Source organism: Amia ocellicauda, chromosome 16, assembly GCF_036373705.1.
Source record: "Amia ocellicauda isolate fAmiCal2 chromosome 16, fAmiCal2.hap1, whole genome shotgun sequence".
In the NCBI taxonomy this organism is placed as follows: domain Eukaryota; kingdom Metazoa; phylum Chordata; class Actinopteri; order Amiiformes; family Amiidae; genus Amia; species Amia ocellicauda.
This window is the reverse complement of record NC_089865.1, coordinates 3,043,816-3,069,049: the sequence shown is the minus strand read 5'-3', so window position 1 is coordinate 3,069,049 and position 25,234 is coordinate 3,043,816. Positions and strand designations below refer to the sequence as shown.

Sequence of the window (25,234 nt, the reverse complement as noted above, 5' to 3'; positions counted from 1 at the left end):
ACGGCCGCGGCCCGTCTGAGCGTGCCCAGAACTCTGAAAGTCTGTGTGCAGCTGAAATGTGCAGACGGGGTCCGCGGGGTCACGTCCTGTCAGCAGTTCTGTGCCGTGGCTCGATCTCTGGCCAAGTATGGTCAAATCAAAAACAGCCAGCGGCTTTAAAACTGGTTTAAAAGCTCATTAATGTACTGTACTCTAATGGGGGTAATTAAGAGAGCAGTACGTATAATCACCGGATGATGATTGGGACAGCACCGCGCGAGTAAATGTTACCTGAACAGACCCCGGCGCAGGAGAGAAACGGAATCATTACAAAATCCCCACAATCGCACAAATGCAAATTTCGAGCTCGTTCTACATCTGCCTAAGACTCAGTCAAGCCCTCGATCCATCTGTACAGCTTTCCGGTTTCTGCTGTGTGTTTCCAGAAATAGACCAGGTTTTTTTAAGAAAACCGTGTACGTTTCCCTCAAATTTACATTTGGATAACACAGATATCTGAGAATCTCTCTGCCTGCTTCATATTTATATTAATTGGACTGGAAACCCAACTCTCTGCTCCCTCTGACAGCAGCTCAGGGTCGAGGGCGAGTGTGAAAAGTAATGCCTCTTTCCAGGAAACGCTGCAATTTGTAATCGATTCCCCCGCGGACGTCCACTGCCTTTTAAATCATTAAAAATAAATACCAATCCAACTCTTCTCGTTTGTTTCGAACACATCCGTGATTTCCCAGGTTCGGAAACGGTACAGTTTCTCTTTAATGAAGCAGATACTCGCACCCCCTTCGCCCCGCGTCTCTGTGTTCAGTCAGCACTGGTCCGAAGACCGAGAGGAGGCAGATAAAACGAGAGGAAGCAGCTGTGCAGACTGAACGTCTCACCCCACCTGACTACTGAACACACACCTGCTCACAATAGCTTATTCGTTCCTTTTATCAAACCTTCCAGGACTCCCCACACCCAAATCGACCGTCTCCCGGACCCCCGGTGTCTTACCACACATCCTCCGCGTCCTCGTCGCACTCAGCCCCGAACTGACAGATGTCACAGGTGGAGGTCTCCTTCTGGCTAGTCTCCCCAGAGCCCTCTGCCCCTGCAGAAACATAGAGAAACGCTCCGGTCACGGCACACGCCGACAGGAGCACATCCGTGCGACACAGAGAGACGGGCAGCCGACGTCTCAATCTTCTGTCTTTCCAGAGGAGGCCCTGTGGCTACATTTGTGTGTTAGTGTGTGTGTGATGGTGCATGGTGTGAGCCTCACACCAGAGGAGAGGATAAAAGCCACCTTTCCCTGATTCATCCATCTTTTGATTCAGTTCAACACAAGGCAGAATCTACAGCCTGATCTTCACAGCCTCATAAATATGCGTTACCTTTCTCTGCAGCTGCAAAGAAGATATTTATGAGTCGACAAGAAGTGTGTCAGCGGAGGACTGGTCTCTCCCTCCCACCGAACACCTCCCGTCCGCCCTAACCCCGACACTGAGACTCATGGCCGCGAACGCGTCCCGACAACGCCTGTGAATTCAGCGCCGGGAAGTCTTCATTAAAACTTCACTGACCCATAACGACAGGCACTCGGCCGAGGAACGATCAAATCAAGGCGTGTTGCTCGACTAGGACCCTCGTTCATAAACTCTGTAACCGCCTCCCAAACACAACAAATATATATTTTATACATATATCTCGTACACATTATTCTTGTGCCAGGACTAGCCCCTTTGTGGTATAATTTAAAACATACGGGTTGCGTATTTATCCTCTACTCCTGAGGATTTTCTGAGCCCAGACAGGTAGCACACTGTTGGCCAGCGGGATCATGTTATTAATATAATAAATTCAGTGTTTGGGTCGTGTGTAACACATGTTGCTCCACAGACTGAAAAGCCTCAGAATTATTCATAAACAAGCAGATAATCTATGTAACCCCTGAGGTGACTTGTTGGTGAAGGACATCGTAGTCGTTTTAATTAAAAATGGCCACTATTTCAACAGGTCACATTTTTCAACCGGGTGCCATCTTTGATCTCTATCGCAGTGATGGATTAAAGATATTTATGAAACCAGAAGGAACTGTTTTGGACTTCGGCTGAGGACAGTCATTAATCGTGCTGCGGATGATCGATGGTGCTGGACGCAAGAGGCTACTGGTATTAGGATTATTATTTATTTATAGATTAATCACCATACAAAATGTATACTGTATTCATGCAAATCAACAAATGAGTATGATACTACAACTACTACTACTACTACTACCACCTCTTATTCTAATAAGTTTTTTTAGCCTGTTGTGTCTGATATGTAAAAGAAAAGTACACAGGCCTTCTTCTCAAAGCAAGGCGATTGTGTCCACAGGAAAAAAACAGACAAACCAACAAATAAATCAATAAATGAAGAGTGACCTTGTTTTTGTTAAAACACTGGCAGGAAAGATAAGACAGTATCTCTGAGCTCCCCACCAACTCAACTGCTGCCCTCTCAAAGCCATGGGCGCAAATTCTGCATCTCCCATTAATTGTGGGCATTTGTTCTGGAAGGATACAAAACACCGGTCCCCCGCTGTAGAGCAGGATGACTGTGCCCCCCCAATAGTCTCGTCTGTTGTGAACGAACAGAGCTGGCCGGCACTTGATCGATGGGGCTCGTCTTCAAGAAACAAAAGGCAATAAGAAGAGACAACGGCCTTCTGAAAATGTTTGCAGAACCCCCGAAAGAGGAGCAAAAACAGTACAAACTACATGCACTTGGACGGGAAGAGACGAACGCTCTGGGCCTGGGATCCATGGAAACACGCACGTCAGCTGGTGTGAGGGATCGCTGCGATGGAGGGGTTTTACAACTTCGGGGGAGAGCTGCCAAAATGAGCTATGGCATCAACACAGACGCACAGTCACCGGAGCTCCGGCGGCAGGACAGGTGAGGCCGGCGTCGGTGGGAAAATGAGGAGAGAAAATCCTCAGAAACCGGAGCCGCCCATCCTGCCTGACTCCCCAGCAAGCCGAGAGACGTCCAGTACGATACACTGTTGTGACACGCGCACACGCACATGCACACGCTGGACTCAGGCCGAAAGGAGCCCCTGCAGCTGCTTCCATGGTCACTCGGCTGACCATTTTTTGTTTCTTTATCTCTTTAAGAAAGCCCTCAAAAGGACAAGAACTGTTATGAAGGTGGCCTCACACAGTAATTAGTGTCAGAAATTACAAACTAATTAGCTTTAAATAGGAGCTGACCGTGTTGCCGTGGGCGAGAACGGGCCCCGGCTCCGACAGCGCCAGGGCGGCGTGGTACCAGAGCAGAGCGGCGGAGAGAGACGCGGCCAGCTGCCGGAGGAAAACCCATGACAAGGAAAAGCACAAAATATAGCACAATTCCAACTGCTGTGGCTAATCCCGTTGAATAGAGGACATGTCTTTAGCTTTCATTCACCCATCCTCCGTTCAGATTCCCCCCTTTCTCTCTCTCCTCTTTTCTCTCTCTCTCGGCCAGTGAAATCCTTCCCAATCGGTGTGTGAAATTCATTATTATTATTATTTATTTTTTTAATGGTCTGCCAGTTTCGTTGCGCCGCGCTTTCTCCCAGCTAAGTAGCTTAGGCTGGGCTATCACATATCAGTCGAGGGAAAGTAATTGCCAGCTCTCTGCAATTTAAATTGCATTTCTGAAGATGCAGCCCTTTCCTTGTTCAGCCCCGTGCAGCTCCAGAGCCGCAGATAAAGCGGATCTGTACCGGGAAGGACTGGTTTCACTGCAGTCTATTCCTCCCGGGCCCTCCATTTTTAATCTGCCCGTTAAGGGAACACGAAATTGTCATCTGTATTTAATTAGCTGTGTTGTCTGTGAGCTGGTCAACACGCTCCACGGCTGCCAGCATCTCACACCCGCACCGGCTTTTGGCACCGGCTTTTCGTGAGCTATAAATAACACTAACTGGTTTGAAAAGGAGCCCAAAGCTGGTTTTCCCGTCTCGATCACGGAGATCCACCAGTCTTCCCAACACCGGGCTTTCAATTACTTAACGGCACCAGCTGTTGGCATTGTTAGTCATGATGAAGGTGCTAATGAAACCTGAAGGGCACTCTGGCACAGACAGCTGGAGATCCTCATCCTTTTTTCCAGCAAAGCTCAAAAACAGAAGAACAGCACTTCCTCCCTGGTATTGATTTCAAGGCTTGCCACAGCCTGGGACCCCCTTTGACGCAGAATATCGCTTTGTAGTGGCGTCCCCCCGCGGTCCGGACACTGGAGGGGGACGACGGGCACACAGCCAGCCCGAGGGCGAAGCAGGATGAGGGGAGAGAGCCCAGGCGGGAAATCCAGATCCCCTACCTTTAAAGCGGACGACACACTGAGCTAGAATAGCTTTTGTGTTCATATTTGGAGCTGTTTCCCCCCACCACCGGATCAGAGGTTAAAGAATTCCTTTTCTGCAGCTGATTAAAGTTTTAAAACTCTCTTTTATTCCCAGGTTTGGTTTTTTAAAAATTGATTTTATTGCTTTATCTCCATTTCGAGACCCTGGGGGGCTCTGTAGACTCAGAGACAGATGTGGACTTTTATTTTTTTTCCTCTTGGTTCAAAGAAGAATCGGTCTGAAATGCTGGACCACAGGCCATATTGCATTACTAAGATTACTTTCAGACAATGAAAACAAGCCGATGTATCCTGGTATCTGTCAATATCTATATCTATCGATCTGTGTCTGTCCTTCTGTCCGTCTGTCTGTCTGTTTACATAGTGATATATATAGTACATAGGGTTTGAAGGGATTCCCCAAGGGATTATGGGACATCACCTTCCACACGGAAGGACAAGCCCCATTTTCTGCGACAGCGTGGGTTCCCAGTATCCCATAATCCATTGGGGGAACAGTTTCTTCATTTCAGATCCAACACCCAACATTTGACGCAGTGTATTTTGAATTTGGCAACATTATCCGAGGTCTGTTGTGTTTCCAATAAAAAAAATGAAATAAACCAACAACCACAAAAATCGAACTGGTAATCCGTGAATGATAGAGGCAGGAAAAGACGAGTGCAATAATGAATCCCTTTCCCTGCCTTTCCTCTCTCCTGCTCTCAGAACCAGACGCGGGGGTCCATATTAACATGCACCCCAGCAGCCGGCGCAGTATAGATCGGGAATGATAAAGAGCCCACTTAGAGCCGCCCTCCATCCTTTCATTTATTACCGGGGTCCAGATTAAACGCGCTCCCTGCCTCTGTGGGAGTACGCACAAGACTGAACCAGAGCTGCGCCCCGGCGGTAAGCCCCCGTGATTTGGACTGGGCCGGGGAGAAATCCCACCACAACAAGATGTTAATCTTTTAACAAGATCCCTGGCAGCTGAATAAAGAAGGGAGAGAGAACGGGAGCAGCAAAACAGATTACAAATCCGAGGAAGAAAGTTAAAAGGGCTGAACTTTCAAGAGGTTTGGTGGGAGCATGTGTCTGCATCCCAAACGAACTCGAAAGACTGAAATTTTGCTTAAAGACAACACATCACATCTTTTTAAGAGGCCAAAAACAAAGAATTGGATTAGAAGCAAAGAGCTCTAAACGAGGAAAGAAAACCTTGTACAAAATGCTCTGTAGTGCAGAAGAGTAAATATTTATAGAAACTCCTGGAGAGATTTAGTGCTTTTGTACAGACTGTCACTGTGATGCATGGATCTCAGGAATTACGGCGCGCAGGACGTTCAAGGTAATTCCACGCGATAAAAGCAAAGCTCCTTCGGAAATGCTGTTGTACTCTCCTGTAAAACGGGTGGTGTTGGAAACGAAGGCGCTTATTTAAACACGGCACGTGTTGAAACTGGAGCAGGTGCTTCTGAGTTCGCTGGGGGAACAGACGGAAAAATACAGCGCTACTGCCGTCGATGGCCCAGTACCAGGCAATGAATCAGACCAGTCTAGTCTGCTGGCTTTCCCAATATGGAGCAAACAATTATCTGGTAGAATTGAGCGCTCCATATATTTGAGACAGAACTGGCTCCTTTTTCTGATCTTTTAAAATATATTTTAGTCCATGTAATATAGAATCCATAAGTGCACTTTATAGGTTATATATATTGGAGAAATTAACCTCAACATATATTTTCAACCTATGAAAATGAATCTCAGAATAAAATATTGGAAATATATCCCATATCCACAAATATACACAAAAAGGGGGCAGTTGAGTATAGTATAAGAATCAGACACGTAGAGTTTAGAACAAGGGCAGTGATCTGGATACTGTGTGCAGTTCTGGGCTCCACACTTCAAGAAAGATATCGCTGCTCTAGAGGCAGTTCAGAGGAGAGCAACCAGACTTATTCCAGGTCTGAAGGGAATGTCCTACTGAGAGACTGAGGACCTGAACCTTTTCACCCTGGAACAGAGGAGACTACGTGGGTACTTGATCCAAGTCTTCAAAATCATGAAAGGCATCGACCACATCAAACCAGAGGAGCTTTTCCAGATCAGCAGGGACACACGCACCCGGGACACAAATGGAAATTGGTCTTCAAGGCATTCAAGACAGAAAACAGGAGACACTTCTTCACACAGAGAGGCGTCACAATCTGAACAAACTCCCCAGCGATGTGGCTGAAGAGACAATTTGGGAACATTCAAAAACAGACTGGATAGGATCCTTGATCACTTAGTTATTAATGGACACCAAACGAGCACGATGGGGCGAATGGCCTCCTCTCAATTGGAAACTTCATGTTCTTAAATATCAGATGTTAAAAAATATTTGTTCTGCAGGGGTTCACTCTTGGTTTGGGTTCCATATTTTCTAAGCAGCACAATTGAAGTCCACAAACATTTATAAAAATAAATCAGAAACAAAGAACAGTGAGTCATTATAAATACGAGTCTTCTCTCTCATTATCGTAGGGAATAATGGGACCGGCACGTTGTATTCTTTCTGCACAACTGGGAGCTTATTCTCAGAGCTGGATTGTTATGTTAATATCACATAATTAAACGATTCACATACACAGAATACATGTGTAAATATCTAAATTTTCAGCCTCTGGCAATCGCGATAGCTTTTAGAAAATCTGCTGAATTTAAAGGAATTTTGTTTTCGAGCAGTCGTACGCCACCAACTATAATTACAAGACAGGTGACACAACAGAGGACACAGAGAGAGAGAGGGAGAGGGAGAAAGTGTGACCCAGCCTGTTTTCGAATCTATACAGAAATTTCAAATCTATACAGCTGTGCTTTTTTATGACAGCTGTCCTTTTCCAGTCATTATATCCTCTGAAGGGAACGACAAAAAAAGAAACCTAGATAAAAATAATCATCATTCTCCGCTCCTCCCATCCTTGGCTCTGATTGCCTCCTGGCTCGTTAAGAACATTGTTATTGTAAATGGAGAAAACTATGTTAATGTATCTTACAAGTATCGGACAAACAGCCTCCTGCTAACGTGACTAGTTCACGACAGCGAAGACACCGGTTTTAATCAAACTGGCTAAAATAGCTTTTTATTTATGTTTTTTGGCGTCGTGCCTTTAAACGGATTCTGAGCCCCAAGAAGTTTCTTAATTGAACTGAAGAGCAGACAATTAGCCGAGGCCAGACCGGATCGTTTCACTTAATAGCCTGAATAAACACTTTACTAATGACGATCATCGCAGAAGAATTAAGCAGTTCCAATTTTAACAAGCTGGTAGTGCCGGTTTCAAGCCAAGCCACTTGTGCAATCGCCCCGGTTTAATCCGTTCACATTTGTTTCTTAATATCATTTGTTTTTAATAGTTGAACTGATAGGAATATCCAGACCATTTTTTTGGAAGTGAGAGCGAGCCGCCCAAAACCTCAATATTAACGTCCTGCTCCTGTCCTCTACGCCCCGCAAGGACTAAGCCTCCCGCTCGTTTGAACTTCAGGTGCTGCCACATCTGGCCGCGGAGCCGAGAGGCGGCCTAATCCGGGCTTTATCAAATTAAAACGATCCCTTATGCTGCAGCTTAATACAGCCAGGTGATGGCTTTAAAATTGCTTTAATTCTTCCCTCTCCCGTGCCGCACAACTGCAAGCTCAGGCAGAGGGGGACACGGTCTGTTCTCTCTCCTAATCCCTCCTCCCCTTCTCTCTCTTATCTTCTCTCTCTCTCACTTTCTTTCCCTTGACTCTATCCCAGGCCCTGGTCTCTCCCTCCCTGGCGCTCTAATTTTCTCGAACTGTTCAATCTCAAGCAAGTCCTCCAGAATGAGAGATCTTGAGATTGGCTCTCTTGTGGTGTTTGCTTTGGGGGGAAATTCGCAAAATAACACCACAGTCCCTTCCATGTTGGTCAGTAGTGGAGATTTACAAGTACAACAGCTGAAAGGCCCCAATTAGGAAACACCTCGGAGTAAAGCTACCCTCTACAGAGTGATGGAATACGGTTAACTTCCTTTAATGTGCTAATAACCATCTCTTCCTTTTTCCTCAGGCAACACTGCTCTCCCCGCTTATGCCGAGCTTGCGGCAAGGTCACGCTCCCCCCAGCTGTAGTGATCATCCCGATGCATCCTGGAGCCTCGGAGCGGAGCGTCCACACAAGAGTTAAATCAGAATGCAGGTGGAGAACACTCTCTGAGAAGCAATCGATACGCGAGCCGGGCGCGACTTCACAATCAATCCTGCGTCTTACAAATGCATTTCCCAGCGTGCGCGGGGAGCTGATTGCAGGGGCCGGCTATTATTTCCTCAGCTTGTTTCCATCCCCTCTCGGTTCGTTTAGAGGTGTCAGGTGATCAGAGGGGGTGCCCGCGTAACCTATCAGCGCCTCTCGCGTTGACAATGGGAAACAACGAGCCGCCATATGGCAATCACTCAGCCGTCTCATTAACACCAGGCCCGGGAATCATGCAAATGCAGCGTCTCATTCACCGACGGCAGGAGATGCTGATTTGATTACATGTCAATCAGGAAGGACGCACAGGCGAGGTGTGAGGAGTCTGACCTGCTGCACGGCTCTGGGAAGGGTAGCAGTCGAGGTCTCAAAACAAGAGGGGTTATGGTTTGGTTTTGACCTCCTATGTGGCGCACACTTCCTGTCCCCGGTGCTGCGTTCCCCAGTCCGAGGCCTGAACAATGCACTGGAGTGCGTGCCCGAGACTCAACGCCAACGGCAGTCAATCACGTCTGTTAGCTTCTGCCATGCGATTTATAAATACTTTTTTATGTGTCCGGGCTTCCGTTGCCCTGACTGGAAACTGGAAAAAACGATCCTTCGAGCAGCAGCGGGGAAGCAGCCTGATCGATAAGCTCCTAACAGCTCGATCAGCTTTATGGGCTGAGTGGCCGGGTCTCAGAGGGACGTTTCTGATGTTGTCATAAGTCTGGTCGCAGCACAGGAAGGGGTGATCACAGAGGGGCTAATCGAACACAGGATTTCCGAAAATGAGGATTTAACATATTTCCAAAAAGGTTCCTGCACTTTATTTAAATATAATTTATTACAGAAATCTACTGAGACACAGAGGCGCGTAAATTAATCCCTCATCCATATTTATACATATATAAATAGACGGAGATGGAGATGGAAACAAACCGGCGAGAGCAGGAAAGGTATTTCGATCAAATCATCGCTAAAGACCTAAATGACGGAGCTGGATTCCAGGGAGATGCTGGAGCGGCTCTTTTGCATACTGATTCGTGCGGCTCTGGCTCTGCCGGCCGGTGGGGTCAGCCGGGGCAGCGGTGCCCTGTTAGAGCTTCAATAAAATGCAATTTAAAATGGTAACTCTGAGTTTGGCTTCGACATCAATTCTGTCTGAGGCCTTTGAAGTCTAGCAGGCTGGCAGCAGTATATTTTGTTTAGTTTTTTTTTTACCATGGTGGCAGTTTTTCAGACCATAATCCCAATTCTATGCAGCCGAAGAAGCAGAAGGTGTAGAATGTGTGCTACTTTTCAAATGACCCACCCCCCAGGTTCCCCTGAAAGGAGTCGGTGTCCGCCTCCCGGAGTTCATTCTGGGACGCAGCGAGAACTATCCGCCCGAAACCAACCCAGTCCCGTCTCGGCTCCCAAGACGGCAACGTGACGCCCGCACCTCCAAGAGACGATTCGGTGCCTGGGCTGTCGCTCAGCGATTCATTAGTAATGGCAAAGCGTGCCACAAAGCGCCTCCTGTCAGAGTCTGTGCCAGAAACGACAACGCTCTCTTGTTGTGATTCTCCAGCCCTTAGCGGCTCGGTAGGTGCTTCTCGTTACACACCGTGCATCACTCTTAACGAGCCGACAACAACACAAAAAAGGGTCTCCCCCACGCAAGGCCGATCCGCGGACGGATGCCACTCATTCTCCAGAAGGTCAAGATCTCCACGAGACGGAGGATTGAACCTGCCTTTTGTAGCGCTGTAAATATTTCTTGCCGGGCTGTAAAAATACAGTTTTGCCACATTTCAAAGAACTCATCCTAATAAATTAATCACAACAGCCAGCGGGTCTGAAAACACAATAGAAAATTGGCTGGCGTTGGGCTACGGCAAAAACAACAAACAACAGCAGCAGCAGCAAAAAACAAAACAAATGCAAAGACTTGACACTGGTCCAGAGCGAGTCGACTGCTTAATACGGGATTTCATGAAAAATTAGTACTTTAACTTCCATTTCCAGGGCTTCGACTGATTACGCACCACACTCCCTCGCTGCTTTGAAGGCGGCTTACTGGTGAATAATATCTGGCGAACAAGCTGTTCCTGCTCCTCGGCTTTTATCCCGCCGCTTCGACTGGAGCGGAGCAGCATGTTCTCGGAGGATCGGGTCACCCCGCCGCTCGAACCACACCGAGGACACGGACCAAACCTTCAACGCACTCCCTGCAGCTGGTATCTGCCATTCATCATCGTGGCCGTGAGCGAACGTGTGCGGGGTTTCTTTACCCATTGGGATTGATCTTACTATACTCCCATTAGTGTTATAAATTGAGCGGTTTGCTTCCCCCACAAAATTGTCCCCCCCAATACGTCTCATTAAGAATGGAGGCTGTACAGGAACGAGCCGTCTGTCAGCGGAGACTGGAGTCCAAAAACAAGGGAAAGATACAACAAACGAAACGGGAGGGCAGAGGAGGCTGGTTGTTTTTGTTACATTATTGATTCTCTACTTGTGTATTTAATTAACTTCGAGCAGCCTTGACTGATAGATATTATATTAATGCTAGACGTGTTTCAGATCTAAGCACTGTTTAGATCTGTTTTTTTTGTCCGACACGTGTTTAATTAACTGACAATATTTCGGCATTTGATTTTCTTAGTTGTTTTTTTTTTATAAATCACAGCACTGCGCGGCAAATTAATCAGTTTTGCACATGAAAATGAAAAAGGTCTCTTCTGTTGTGCTGCCCTTCTGTGTTTACTGTGCGTCTCTCTACTGTCAGCGCTCGAAAAACAAAAACAGACAAACACAGTGAGCAACAGGATTCGAAACACATCCTGTCACTAATGCTTGACTATAAACTTGATACACGCCGTACCGATATATTAGAAGCCAAAACATACGTGTGTGGGGGCTGATACAAATCACTGATCAGCAGGCAAATGAACTACAGATGACTATCAATGAATCAATGAACCCAAATCAATCATTCAATCAGTAATTAAGCAAATGAACAAGATACACAAATATAGTTTGAACTACCATTGAGGCAATGATTCCCCCCCTCCTGAAAAACGCTCCGACACCGGTCCGCTTCTGAGAGCGCGTCAGGGATCCACGGGAATGATGTTCCTGCGCTCCGGCTCCCGCTCGAGACAGGATATTACAGGGGATTTCGCACTAATTCCTCCTAATTCCCGTATCACACGGCACTACCGCCGTGGCCAGCTGAGCCTGCCCTCAGGCCACCGGGCTTTGATGTGAGCGCCAGAGCCGTCGCCGACTCCGGCTTCGCTCCCGGGCCTCAACCTGCCCCCCACTCCCACCGAGAAGAGCACCGCGGGCCGTTCTGCTCCGGCGCGAGGGAGATACAAACCCCAATACCATAATAATAACAATAATACAAGATTTCTGTGGACTTTTAAACTAAATTGAATTATTTAGGGCTCCCACTCGCCTCTGTCTCTGTTTCTCTGTGTCTTGGTCTGTCTCGGTCTGTGTGTCTCTCTCTGGCTTTCCATCCCTCCGTCTCTCAGTGTCTCTCTCCCTCGGTCTCTGTCTCTCTCGGTCTCCCCGTCCCTCCCTCCGTCTCTCTGTCCCTCCCTCTCTGTCTCACGGTCTCTCTCTCTCTCTGTCTCACTGTCTGTCTCTTTGCGATTGTCAAACAGGTTGATCAAAATGTTATGATGTTCGAGACGGCTGTAATCCAAGCTTAATCCTGCTGTTTAAAACTGGGATTCAAATCTAAACAGTCCATGACAATTGTACGGCCCTCGGCGGTTTCATTTTACATGATTATTATTAATTTCAGGTGCAGTTTGGCAGAGCCGTTAACGCCAATAACCCCGCAGACAAGATCTCGCCTCCTTTCATTTTTTAACAGGTGTCTAAAATCACGCGTGTTTATTGAAGATTCACATTTTATCAGGACGGGGAATCCAGTCGTCGTATGGTTATTGATCCGAAGGAGGCAGACGTGGCACGGAGCGACGCGGCTCACAAACACGGCGATTGCTTCAGCTGGTGTGCATGACGGAGCAAAACAGTGACAGGACATGTCGTGGTTACAAAACGTCTTCTTTTGAAGTATATGCGTATTTATCAAGGTTGTTGTGCGGGAGTCTAATTGTGTGTGTGCGGAGAAAAGCTGCTGTGATTTGAGGACACGCTGCGGTATCAATTGATTTGTCTCAATGATCGGGTTGTTTTTGTTACATTATTGATTCTCTACTTGTGTATTTAATTAACTTCGAGCAGCCTTGACTGATAGATATTATATTAATGCTAGACGTGTTTCAGATCTAAGCACTGTTTAGATCTGGTTTTTTTGTCCGACACGTGTTTAATTAACTGACAATATTTCGGCATTTGATTTTCTTAGTTGTTGTTTTTTTTATAAATCACAGCACGCACGGGAAACTTTGATAGGATTTGGACAGTGCTTAAGAAAGCGCAGCAGTGTCGCCTTATCAGTCACTTTCTTCTTTCTTTCACTGGCAGGTTATCTTCGCACACAGCGGTGTCTTACTGCAGGTGTCTTTAATAAGTCTCCAATGTGAGTTGGCTGATCTGCCTCTAGGGACTCACCTGGCGGATCATCTGTACACAAATTAGAGTTTTCTTTTGATTCTCCCTCCATGTGGCGCTGATAAAAATAACTTTCAAGCTTCGTAAACTCTCCCTATCGGTGAAGCGCAGTTTCATATTGGAAAGAGAAAGCTGAGGAGAGAGAAAGATGGGGGAGGACTGAGAGTCTGTGGCTGCACAATCAGACTGCGGGAAAGAGGAGGGACCAAAGAGGACACACAGGGTTTGGGGGTATTTCCCCTGTCTGGAGAACCAGGCCAGGCTGCCGGACGCAAGAGGATGAACCAGTTTTGAGGCGGGAAGGGAGTTCAGGGGCCCGAGAAGATTTCAGGAGCCTACTCTCTAAGGTCTGCGGAACACAGTGTGGCGTGTGGCCCTTCGGGGAGACACGGCCTTCTCAAGCTCCGCGTTGACAGAGGAGTGAAGACCAGGTGAGCTTTTATTCCTCTGGCGCTACCCACGGAAAAAAGATAAATGAAAAACACAACCGATGACACTGAAAGAACAAGTCTGCCGATGTGTCACGGGGCGATAGTGGTTCTGGCAGCTCTTCCGGGCCATTAAAAACTGCTGCACTTTGAAAAAGCTGCAGAGTGCAAAAGGACTGAGCTGCAATCTTTCAAAGCTCCTCCAAATTGAAGCCTTTAAATGTAATGTACAATCCCAGGGTGCAGCTGCCAGAGAGCCGGGGAAAGGTGTTACTGGAAATGGATGAAAAGGGTGTGATTGACAGCGAGACACAGCCAAGAGGCATATTGTGTATGTCGGCACACAATACCAATCGCACACCGAGGGACGGGGAATTAGTGCGGAGAGGGAGAGCCTTATCAATACTGATAATTAGCGATTGTAAAACCGCACGAGCGTCAGCAATCCGATTGTTAGGAAGATGGGTTGGGAAGCACTTTTTCTTTAAATGTATTGTTACATCGATAATAATAACGGTGCTTTATTATTGCTTCCTAATCTAGCCACGGTCGATACTTCCCGAGAGGGACATTGTGGACGAAGGAAACAATTTGATGCCGTTTCAGAGGGTTTTGACCGGGAATCAGGAGAAGACAATGGGATATAATAACAGTACTGTATGTGTGCGTGGGGGGGAGCGATTAGAAGGTGCAGTTTGTAAAATGTTGACCAAATGCCAAGCGCTAAAAGCCTTTTTTTCAGATGAATGTCGGCCACGTTCTATTATTAAAAATGAAAGGCGAAACCTAATGAGACGACCACCTGTTATCTGAAAAGAAAGGCGTAGAAATTGAAAAACAAAACCCAGAAATGATCTCAGAGGACGGTCTTGGCACGGATTCTCAAGAACGTGTTCACCAGCGTTTTTTCCTCGGCTGATCTGCGTGATTGTAAGGAACCGCGAGGAACGAGAACAGAACTAAGAGAGATGTCGAGATGAGTCACGGCCCGGCAGTTATGCCCCCCGCGGCCCCGGTGCTGAGTCATGGGTATCACACTGTGATGTTGGACGCCGGATTATATTCGTGTGTGGTTTTCGTCTGGCCGGGCAGCAGGGAAGGCAAAGGGCGAAAAACCGCTGAGGAGGAGCGGACGCAAGCCATTAAAATACGTTTGATTTTATCACTCATATATTGAAGTTGTCTCCCCAACCCCCCCCCTCTCTTTATTCTACTGTTCTTTCCATGTCCTGGCATCATCTCTTTATCTCTCTCTCTCTGCTATCTCTCCATCTCCCTTCCCCCTCTCTCTCTCACTGCTATCTCTCCATCCCTCCGCTATCTCATTCATTATCACCTTGCTTCCTCCCTCTCTCCCTCACTCATCCTTCTTTCTCCTCCTTATCGGTTTCTCCCTCCTGCTTCCTCCAAGCTTATCTCTCTCTCCGTCTCCTCATCCCTCCTTTGGCGTCTTATCTCTTCCTCCTGGCCATGGCTATCTGCGCCGTTCCTCGGGGCTATATCTTTCTTTCGATCCTTCATCTCTTATCTCTCCATCCTCTCCACGTCTCCTCTGCTCTCAGTTACGTCTCTGGCTGTGTTTTGCTGCATCGAGCCTTCTCCTCCTCCTCCTCCGCGCTTTCCCCCCCATCACTCTCACCCTGTCCTGCCCCATCCTCTATTGCCCTGCTCTCTCACTACACACTTCTCTTCTTCTCCCTTTTCTCATCTGTGTTTTTGGGGGACAGCAAAGGAGGCTGCCCCCTGATGGCCCCATCACTATGGAAAACACATTTCACATTTTATTTGTTTGACTTTTGTCCTTTCGAAGACAGGAATAATTCATAAACATCAAATTATGTCTTTTCGAAATCCAATACAGGAGGAAATTGAATCTGCTCCGATCTGCACGCACGACGGGGATATAAATACGGCACGGTGGAGGCAATATATATTAACATTTTAAAAGTATGCATAATCTCTTACCGTCGTCCCCGGAGCCGGATCCCGCATCTGAAAAGGAAAATAAATAAATACTTTAATAATATATCAATATTAAAAAGAGAAGAAGACAAATACAGACAGGCTGTCAGAGAGGGAGGGTCAGTTTAGCATCTTGACAAGGTGAAGGAAATACGGGAGACATGGGACTGAAATCTCTGAATCTAGGAGTGTGTGTTTGCATGGCTGTGTGTGCGAGTAAATACTGAGAAACCCACAGGGCTCGTATGAGAGCCGCGGTGAAAATGGAGGCTGATTCTGACACTTTCGCAGGGTCGGGGAAGGTAATTTCCCTCTCTGAGAGGCCGGCCTGGGGTCTGTGTTGTCGTCCACAAGGACACACATTTGGGACGCCACACTTTAAATAGACACAGTTTTGCATGCTGTCAGGAAGTCACTCCAGGATTTAAATCACAGAAAATAGACTAGCCACGATTTATGGCGGCAAAAACAGGTCTTTCCCCCTCTTTTTCCTCTCCACATATTAATTTCTAGAAACCGGCACGATTCAGAAGCATCTGGATATCTCACTCGTCCCTCGTAAACGTCGGCGCGAGGAACCTGCTCCGGGGGAAGTGCTGAGCGGCCGAAAACGGTGAGCGATGTTATTATTTCCAAACGGCATATTTATTCAATACGCCGGGTGCCGTAATGAGTTTAGGGGGGAAACAGATCTTCCAGACAGTGAAGTCTTCTCGGGAAAGAGTGTCTCAGTCCACTGATTTCCTCCGAAGTGGAAACCGTTTTTAAAATGAAATGCACTGTCAGCTCGCAGAGACCGGGCGCAGCGCGTATCGTAAACGATTCCTCTCCTGGAGGTTTCTCGATGCACGGGGACAATCTCACGGTTGCCGTCTCTCTACGGGACTTCTCGAGCCTGCTAAATTGAGGACTGTGCTTTTGAGACTTGGCAGGACGGTAAGTCATTAAGGGGCCCTGCAGGATAAACCTTTAATTTACCTTTAGATTTGAAGTAACAGAGAAAGGGTTCTAAGGTTCAAAAGCAAAACCCAGCGCACTTTACTCAGATTGCATAAAAAAACACCAGGAAAAAAGTTATTGCTCTCTTTTCGTTATCAGTAATGACTTCCTGACAGCGGAGGATAATCCTGTGATGGAAAGGGTCTGGATGGCGACGGGGCCGGGGAGAGCGCACCTGACTGCCAGCGAGTGTCAATAATAAAAGTCTAAACGAGGGGAGCGGCGCGCTGCCCGGCGCGTGGCGCTCTGAGGAGACTGGCAGCTCATTTGATTCTCACACCATCTGGACAGAGGGAGAGAGAGAGAGCGAGAGAGAGCGGCGCCCGTCCAGGCTGAAGATGCCAGTCAATCTCCACGTTCCCGATGTGCCCGAAATTAATATCGCAAGTCAGCTCCGGTCTGTCCTCGCCGTGGTGTTTTTTCTTCTCCGCCGTCACAGGTGCAGCGGAAGACGCCTGGCAGATATTAGAGCTGCCGTTTGTCAGACAAAGAAGTGATGAGGACAGTCCGGTTGCCTGTACCTCGGCAGGAGAATCGCGCCGTACGCAGCAGCGTCCGAGACAGGTGGAGGGAGACCGAAAACAAATGTTTTTCGGCTGTCAAGTAATTATTTAGCTCTCGATACAGCCCAGGCCTGAGGTGGACCAGGCAAAAGAGGAGCTGGCAAAGAGTAACAGTAAAAGTGACCCTGACAGAACCGTTTTAAAGATGAAGTAGTAGATTACAGTGATTACTGCCCTGAGATATTTCTGCCTAGCCGGGAAGAGAGCAATCCCTCCGCGTGAAAGCTCACTGCACTTGTTTCTGTCTTGTTTTGGTCTGTTGGTCTTTTTCTGGATCTCTGGGCCTTCATGGGGTTAGTCAGTGGAAGAAGTTTGTCAGTTTGCCAACACTAGCTTGTAAGTCCTCAGAAGAACTCAGGGGAACATGAACGATCTGTTGTTGTTGTTGTTGTTGTTGTTGTTGGCGTCTCATTATTTTTCTCAGTCCAGCCCTGACACCAAAGGTCACTGCCCCGGCGTCATACATTCACAGGCACGCTCCGCAAATGACCCGTCAGTCTTTCCGTCTTTGCTTTATCTCCTTCTGTCATCCTCCAACGTGGAGATGTGTCGCGTTAATTGCCCCAATTATTTCCCTTGCGCCTGCTTGTCCGTCCATACATCAGGCCCATCTCTGCGCCGAGAAGAAGCCAGGAAATGATGAATTATTTTAATGATCCGTTTTCCGATGTTGCTCCCCGTACCAACAGCCCGTGATTTATCGTCCTAAATGGTCTGTCCGTCCTTCCGGGGCTGCGAGCGCGTGATCAATTGCGGAATTACCTGACCATCGTGTCTGTATCCCCGTGTAAACACAGATAGCTGGCTGATGGATTGTTATGGAGAACTTTGTAACCGGGCAACTTGGAGTGATCAATGTCACAATTAATAAGCCATCCTCTCGGCTACATTTCACATTTGTTATTCTGCATTTCGCTGTGCGGTTCTTTATCAAATCCAGCCTGTCTGGGGGAATTCCTCCGGGGCTGTTGTTGTTTATTAGGATGCTTGAATATACCCCCCACCCCCCACAGCATCTGGTAATTAGGAGACAAGGCTGTGAAAACACCGGACCAAGATGCCAGCCTTAAGTGCCTGGCAATTATTGGCATCCAGCGACGGTTCGATGGGTAAATAGTCCCTGCCTCCAAATGATGATCTCAGCTGTGCCATTTCGCCGGGCTGCTGTATCTCCGTGTTTTCGGAGAGGGAGACTCCAGATGCCTGGCTGGGAGGCTGCAGTCGGTCTAACTAGGAGTTTAATTAACCACGACAGGCCGCAGAAGAACATACGGCGGGTTATTCGCAGCCCGTCCGGATTATAACAAGGAATGCCCGGAGAACACCATGCAACGCCTGTGGGCTTCTGCCTGCTTTGTAATAGTCTGTTCACTTAGCGAGGGAGTGAAATGGAGATTGGTGTCTTTTCGGCAGTCTGAGGCGGGGAAGGAAATGGGCTTTTACCGGATTGCGAATTCCCTCTCAAGCGGGAGCCCCGCGTGGCGCTGGAGGTGTGAATCGGGGTGGTATAGCTGTATCCTAATGTAAACCCTCCAGAGCCAGGCTGTCAGCGAACCATATGCCGCCCCGTATCCATACACGCATCTCTGAGTGAAAACGCTGCGCAGTAACGCCAGGGGGACACTCCCCAGGGCCTCGTGTTAGGGCTGGTAGGACGGGTGTCATTACTCATGCAGATCTGAGGAATCTGATTTTCTTGTTAAGGCCAGGATCAAAGCTCGTTTTTTTGGGCCTTCATTGCTCCAATAACAAACATCTAGCGCAGGAGCACTGTGTTCAAGGTCATTGTGGGATTTTCCGGGCCGAATTACAATCATTCTCGTGTTCGCCAACGGAAACGCACAATCTATCAGCGCCCGCGGGAGACGAATGGGCCAGATCTTGTAATCACCTCGTCGTTACATAAATAACACAGATTAGGGGGCTGAGTTGATTGATGCTTTTCCGTTAATGTTGCATTTGTGATTTACAAGGTGCATAAACGTATCGCGGGGTGATATTTTATCCATAACCGTTGGGGACTTTTAGCGCCTAATCGAGGGACAGAGTGTCAAAACCGCGGGTTGTGCTGAGAGCGCCGAATGGTCCCTCCCGGTTCAGAAGAGGATTTCAACTCAGGGATCATTGATATTAATAATAAACACGCAGATGGCCACACTTTTCTTCAATAGCTCATTCTTATCCCCCAAATTTTTATCTTACGGACTCAGGAGTGACAGGTTTGACACGAATAACCGATGAACACATTTTCTCTGTGGCGTGAAGAAAGCAGTTCTCATTTCAGTGAGGTACCAAGCGCCCGCCGCTGAGAGGCAAATAAAGAAACCCATGCCCTTGAAATCAGACATGCTGTAATACACGCATTATCTGAAAATCCGCTCACAGGAGAGAAAACGAATCACTCTGAAAAGGGTGCGCGGTCAAAGTCAAGTGTCAGTATTTCGACTTTGATTAGGGGATCGGATTTGAAAGATACACATATCTGCGAGAAGCCATTTCCGTACAACGCCGCGGGATCGCCATTGTGTCCTGAATTGAGATTCTCTGTATAGAAATATAATCATAATGATAATAAACTAAGCCCTGTCTTTATTTTTAGGGTTGAAATGACAGAGAAGAGAAATAGACATCAAACTTTTAACGCTATGATGTGTCAGAGTTCCGGATCTGGAAATTAAAACGTACAGGCATTGTTTTCCTGAACAGCTATAGCAACAGATGTAAATCTATATCCCTCTGAATTGGAAATGTGGAAATGTGGAAAAACATGTAAGAAATGCCTCACCTCGGTGGCATTTCCTCTAAACAGCTTGAATGAGGTTTCTACCGGCAATCTGGAGCCCGTTTTAAACAGACTTATCATTTAAAGATCACCTCTGTGCTGGTAGTCCTCCCAGTGTTCTCCAGAGAGAATTACAGTATTTTATTAAGCGGCTGCCACACAACGAATAACAACAACCGAATCTACTCTGAGCCGCACGGCAAGAAGCTCTCAGTACTGCATGCGATGCGTAGACGTTGCTCTGCCACAGAAGGAATGCAGATGGTCTAATGACTGTTGATTACAGTCTTAAAGACGGATACGCCAGCAGGAATAAACATGGCCCTAATTAATCAACTCTGGGGGGGGGGCAGGATAGTCCCAGAGATGACACGTGACGGCAACACGAAAGCACAGGAAATGGGAGGCTGCAAATCACTCCTGCTGGTATCTCTATCGGTCACACCGTGTGCTGAAGGAGCTCTGTGCTCTGTCTCATAGGGACACCTCGTCTGTAGCTCTGTGTCTCTTACCGACTGGACAGGACCCCTCGGACGACACCAGCACCTCCGCCTGCTGCTTGCAGGCGTCCTTGCGCAGGTAGCACTCGTTCTGGTAGTTCTCATTGTTGGAGCCGCACACGGGGACGTAGTCGGTGTTGCACTGTGGGAGAAAAGGGATGAAAAACCATTGGTTGGTTGATTGACCAAACCCTCATTCACACACTATCACCTGAACTGAACCTTTTCACTCTGGAACAGAGGAGACTACGTGGGGACTTGATCCAAGTCTTCAAAATCATGAAAGGCATCGACCACATCAAACCAGAGGAGCTTTTCCAGATCAGCAGGGACACACGCACCCGGGGACACAAATGGAAATTGGGCTTCAAGACATTCGAGACAGAAAACAGGAGACACTTCTTCACACAGAGAGGCGTCACAATCTGAACAAACTCCCCAGCGATGTGGCTGAAGAGACAATTTGGGAACATTCAAAAACAGACTGGATAGGATCCTTGATCACTTAGTTATTAATGGACACCAAATGAGCACGACGGGGCTGATGGGCTCTTCTTGTTTGGAAACTATGTTCTTATCACTGCTGGCAGAAAGGCGAACAGAAAAAGTTCCACTCGAGGACTGTAGTTTCAGCTGCACTTTGAAACACCGGGTAACACCTGGGAATATACGTTTATGAAACCAAATAGGCTGAATAATGAAATAAACACAATCCTCATTCCCTTCTGTCGGCAGCATTGTTTTTTCTCCCCTTCTCTTTTTTCTGCTCCTCTGTAGTGTAGTAGCCGACCGTGCCAGGCAATTATAGACCCAGTTACCATTAACTGCACAAACTTTTGAACCGCCTGTGCCATAGCAACACCGCTCAGGCAGAGAAAGAAAATGTATACGAGGTCGTTTAACACAATCGCTTTTAATTGGGCCAGAGAGGGCTCACGCCGTTCGGAGAGCTGGATCAGAGAGGCATTGTGTGGCATTGTGTGGCTGTTTGCTCCGCTCCTCGGCTCGGCCCGGCGCCAGCGCAGGAGTGTCGGCGCTGTGAGATCCGTGTGACGGCGCTCCGACTCGATTAGAGGGAAAACAAATAACTCTCAAAACGGTGCCAAACCCTGTTCCTGAGCCTTCCTCCCCGGTGACTCAATACAAACAAACAAACAAACCAAAAAAAAAATAGACTTGGGATCTGGGCTAATTACAGAGTGTTGTGAGTTGGATAAACACACACACACACACACACGCACACACACAAAGAAAGTGTATGCCTTCCCATTCAGGCCTATTCTTGCGCCCTGCCTTTCCACGAAAAGATCAGATAGGAAACAATTCAACAAAGCAGAGACCGCTCAGTAAACGAACACAAGCGCCCTGCGTATGAATCGGTGCCGTTTTCCACACCTGTTCACCTGCCTTTCCACCACAAAGCCCCTGTTCGTTTGTACGGCAGCCGAAACAATGGGGAGCTAAATTACAAATCCACTCGGCTGGTGCCAGGACGGCGCTGGCCGATATCGCATCGCCATTGTGAGTGGACACAATACACTCTCGCTCTGGCTGGGTGTCAGTTTTCTCTTCGGCTCCGCGGATACAATAACACACAAAGCGCCCGCTTAGCAATAGCACCGGATGAATTGTTACGCCAAAGCGAGTGACCGAGAGCTGAATATTGAAGACAATTTACACCATCTGCGTCGGCTCGGGGCCGGTCGTGCGTCCGGTGCGACCGGAGAGTGTCGTCACGCTCCCGTGCCGATCCAACGCCCGTTCCCCACGTCTCTGTTGATTGCACGTGCTGTGCTAGTGTGTGTGAAAGGAAATCGCTTTGGGGTTTATTCGGCGGGAAACGAGAGTCTGTTACCAGGATTCATGTCATCGAACACCGAGAGAGGAAACCATCTGCAGACAACACTGATTTTAGTACACCAAGCCCTGATCCACTATAGAACCATAATAATATTAATAATAAACTGAAGATAAATGATCTACCAACATTTTTCTCTGAGGCATCTCACTGTATGTTCACCATTGTAATGTATTTATTCTTCATTTTGTCAAATCCTCACATGACGTTCAATACCTCAGCATTAAATACAAGGCCAGGGTTGTGCGCCTTCTTTATTGTACAATTTGAAGAAAAAGTGATACTGTACATAAATGGGGCTAGAAAATATGCTTTGCCACCGAAATACAAAGCAGAGCACACACACACACAGGCACACACACGCACACGCACACAGACACACAGACACACACACACACGTGCAGACACACACGCAGACACACACACGCAGACACACACACACACACACACATGCAGACACACACACAGACACACACACACGCAGACACACACACACACGCAGACACACACACGCAGACACACACATGCAGACACACACACGCACACACACACACACACACACACACACACACACACACACACACACACACACACACTCAAGGGGAAATGACAGCCAGTTGTGATTTTAATTCCATTTTCGCACGCTAACAAGGAAATCCAACACACTCCCCGAGAACAATTGATGCACGGACTGCAGTCGCATAACAAGATTATAAAAATAACCCAGCCATCGATTTCTTCCTTTTCTTTTTTGTTACTTTAAATCAATTCGCATCCATTTTTTATCAGCTTAAATGTAACGTAATCCGCAAACTCTGACCGACTGAAAACTTCGAATCACGGGAGAGGTCACAAAAGTGGGGAATGTAACACAGAGAGAGAGAGATAGAGAGAGCGAAGGAGAAAGAGAAAATTCTTAAAACGCAGATTTGATTTCAGAAGGTTTTTTTCTCTTTTTGCAACCCCTTGCTCCATTTACCATCGATCAATAAAGCCTCAACGGACACCTATTAAATGATGGACAGAAACATCTCGGCGGAAATGCTAAAACTCTCACCGATTTGAGAGTTTCTCACCCAGCTGTCTGCTCTTCAAAAAATCTGTTCAAGCTTTTCCCCAGATCAATAACAGTCTCTCCACCTATAGGCCCGCCCTGCCTAGCATCCACACACTGACATCTGGGCTTCACCGTGAGCCACTTTGTTTTGCCGTGCCATTAAAGCTGACTGACTTCTGTAGCCAAGCACAGAGACGCCACTCTATTATGAAACATTTTTCTCATATGAAAGCTTAATCCTCCAAATTGGCTCAGAGAGAAAGCAGTGGGCGGCAATCAAAAATATTACCTGCGAAGTCGGGAACAGAGTGCTCCGCTTAACAGGCAATCAGCCATTCGCGTCCCGGCACTGTTCCCGGGCCCGGGCTCTTGCTTGCCGCGTGGTGTGTGCATTTGTCTGTATAAAATCACTCTCAGCTCCGCGTACACGAAGGCATCACCAAATTAGACCGAGCGAAAGTGACGCAGGAGGTAAATAAGAACACAACGTAGGCCTATAAGCAGAAAAAAGTGTTCAGACTCTGGATATATATATATACACAGGGAGATTGTGATTTGCTATTTTTATTAGTTGAACAGAGACATTGGCCTGTGTGTGTTTGTATCTGAGATTACCCACAATGCACTTCCCTCTCTCCCCTGCAGGGGCTGCTGTGGCTCTTAGGCTCGATCGCCAGGACACATGACTATTCCCCTCACAGCACCGTATGCAAAATGTGAAAGAGGAAATAAAAAGAAGGCAAGAATGTCACATATCCACCAGAGAACACGCGTCCAATCTGGCAGGCCGTCCTGACACACTGACATTCAGCGCCGTATCTCTATTTGCACGCCTCTCCTGAATGTTAAACCTGGCGCTACGATCTGGCGGCGGACTCCGTGGCGCTGAGGCGCAGGGAGGTGCCGACATCTTTAACTTGCAGCCCGATTAGTGGCTTTTCTGTGTGAAGAACGATATGCTTTAAAAGGCCAACCCCAGATTTGTGTAGTGTTTTTATGTATCGCACGTTAGGAGAAAAAGTCCAAATGGATCCAAAAACCAGAGAGAAACATCCTCTTCAAATGCATGCTGTATTGTATGCAAATAAATTGTTCCAAATTGACTTCAGCAAACTTCCATAAGGGAAATTGACCCTCCTATACTCTCTCATATCAGTACACAGATCCAGGCGTGTTTTGATTTTAAAACCACCACCACTAAAATGTCACTAATCTTGATCTTGGACGGCCAACACTGTATCCGGGGTCTTCATCCCCACCCAAGCTCTTAATGACCCAGTTAATCTCCTTACAGTCTTAACAGAAGCAGTTTAACGCTCTCTCTCCCGTGTCGAGGGTGTCAATGATCTACTGGAAGCCAGAAAGCCGGTCTTAGATGCTACAAAACGCGCAAATTCATCTTTAAAACATAAAATGAATAAATAACGCTTTTTTTTTTTCCGACGGGGTGGTACAAGATACGAAACCCTCGTTAAAGCTCAGTGAGAAAGCAGTAATGACTTCAGAAATGGTCGTGACGCACAGGCAAGTGTTAACAATGTGTTGTCATGGCATTAGCGAAAAGAACAAATGAATGGTAATGAAGTAAAAACACAGGATTTTAATGACTGCGAGTTCCTGGCTAGTCCCTGCAATTAGGGCACCAACACGGTGCCGGCACCGGCAACAGCAACAGGTTTATGATCCATCAACGAGGAAGCTTGTGCCTCGGCAGCCGACGCGTGTGTCGCATCGTCACCCTGCCCCACCCCCACAAACAGCGAGAGAGAGCGTACACACGTCGACACACTCGAGAGGAATAGTCTCCGTCGCAGAGATGGTCCATGGCCCATCCATCTCATTACATTCAGCCAGGAGGACGTGATGTAAGGCTCAGTCAATTATTTTAAAACAATGGAGCCGTGA

General features: G+C 47.4%; 1 protein-coding gene across 2 annotated transcripts in view; it reads right to left on the bottom strand.

Moving 5' to 3' along the window:
• The window catches only part of tmeff2a (transmembrane protein with EGF-like and two follistatin-like domains 2a), a 51,445-nt gene that overhangs the window by 13,949 nt on the left and 12,262 nt on the right, over positions 1–25,234 (bottom strand). For both annotated transcript variants that reach the window (XM_066688005.1, XM_066688004.1), the window contains exons 3-5: positions 20,427–20,556; positions 15,574–15,600; positions 994–1,090 (exon numbers count right to left, since the gene is read on the bottom strand). In XM_066688005.1, coding sequence (XP_066544102.1) covers positions 994–1,090; positions 15,574–15,600; positions 20,427–20,556 — 254 coding nt within the window. The remainder of the gene's footprint in view (positions 1–993; positions 1,091–15,573; positions 15,601–20,426; positions 20,557–25,234) is intronic.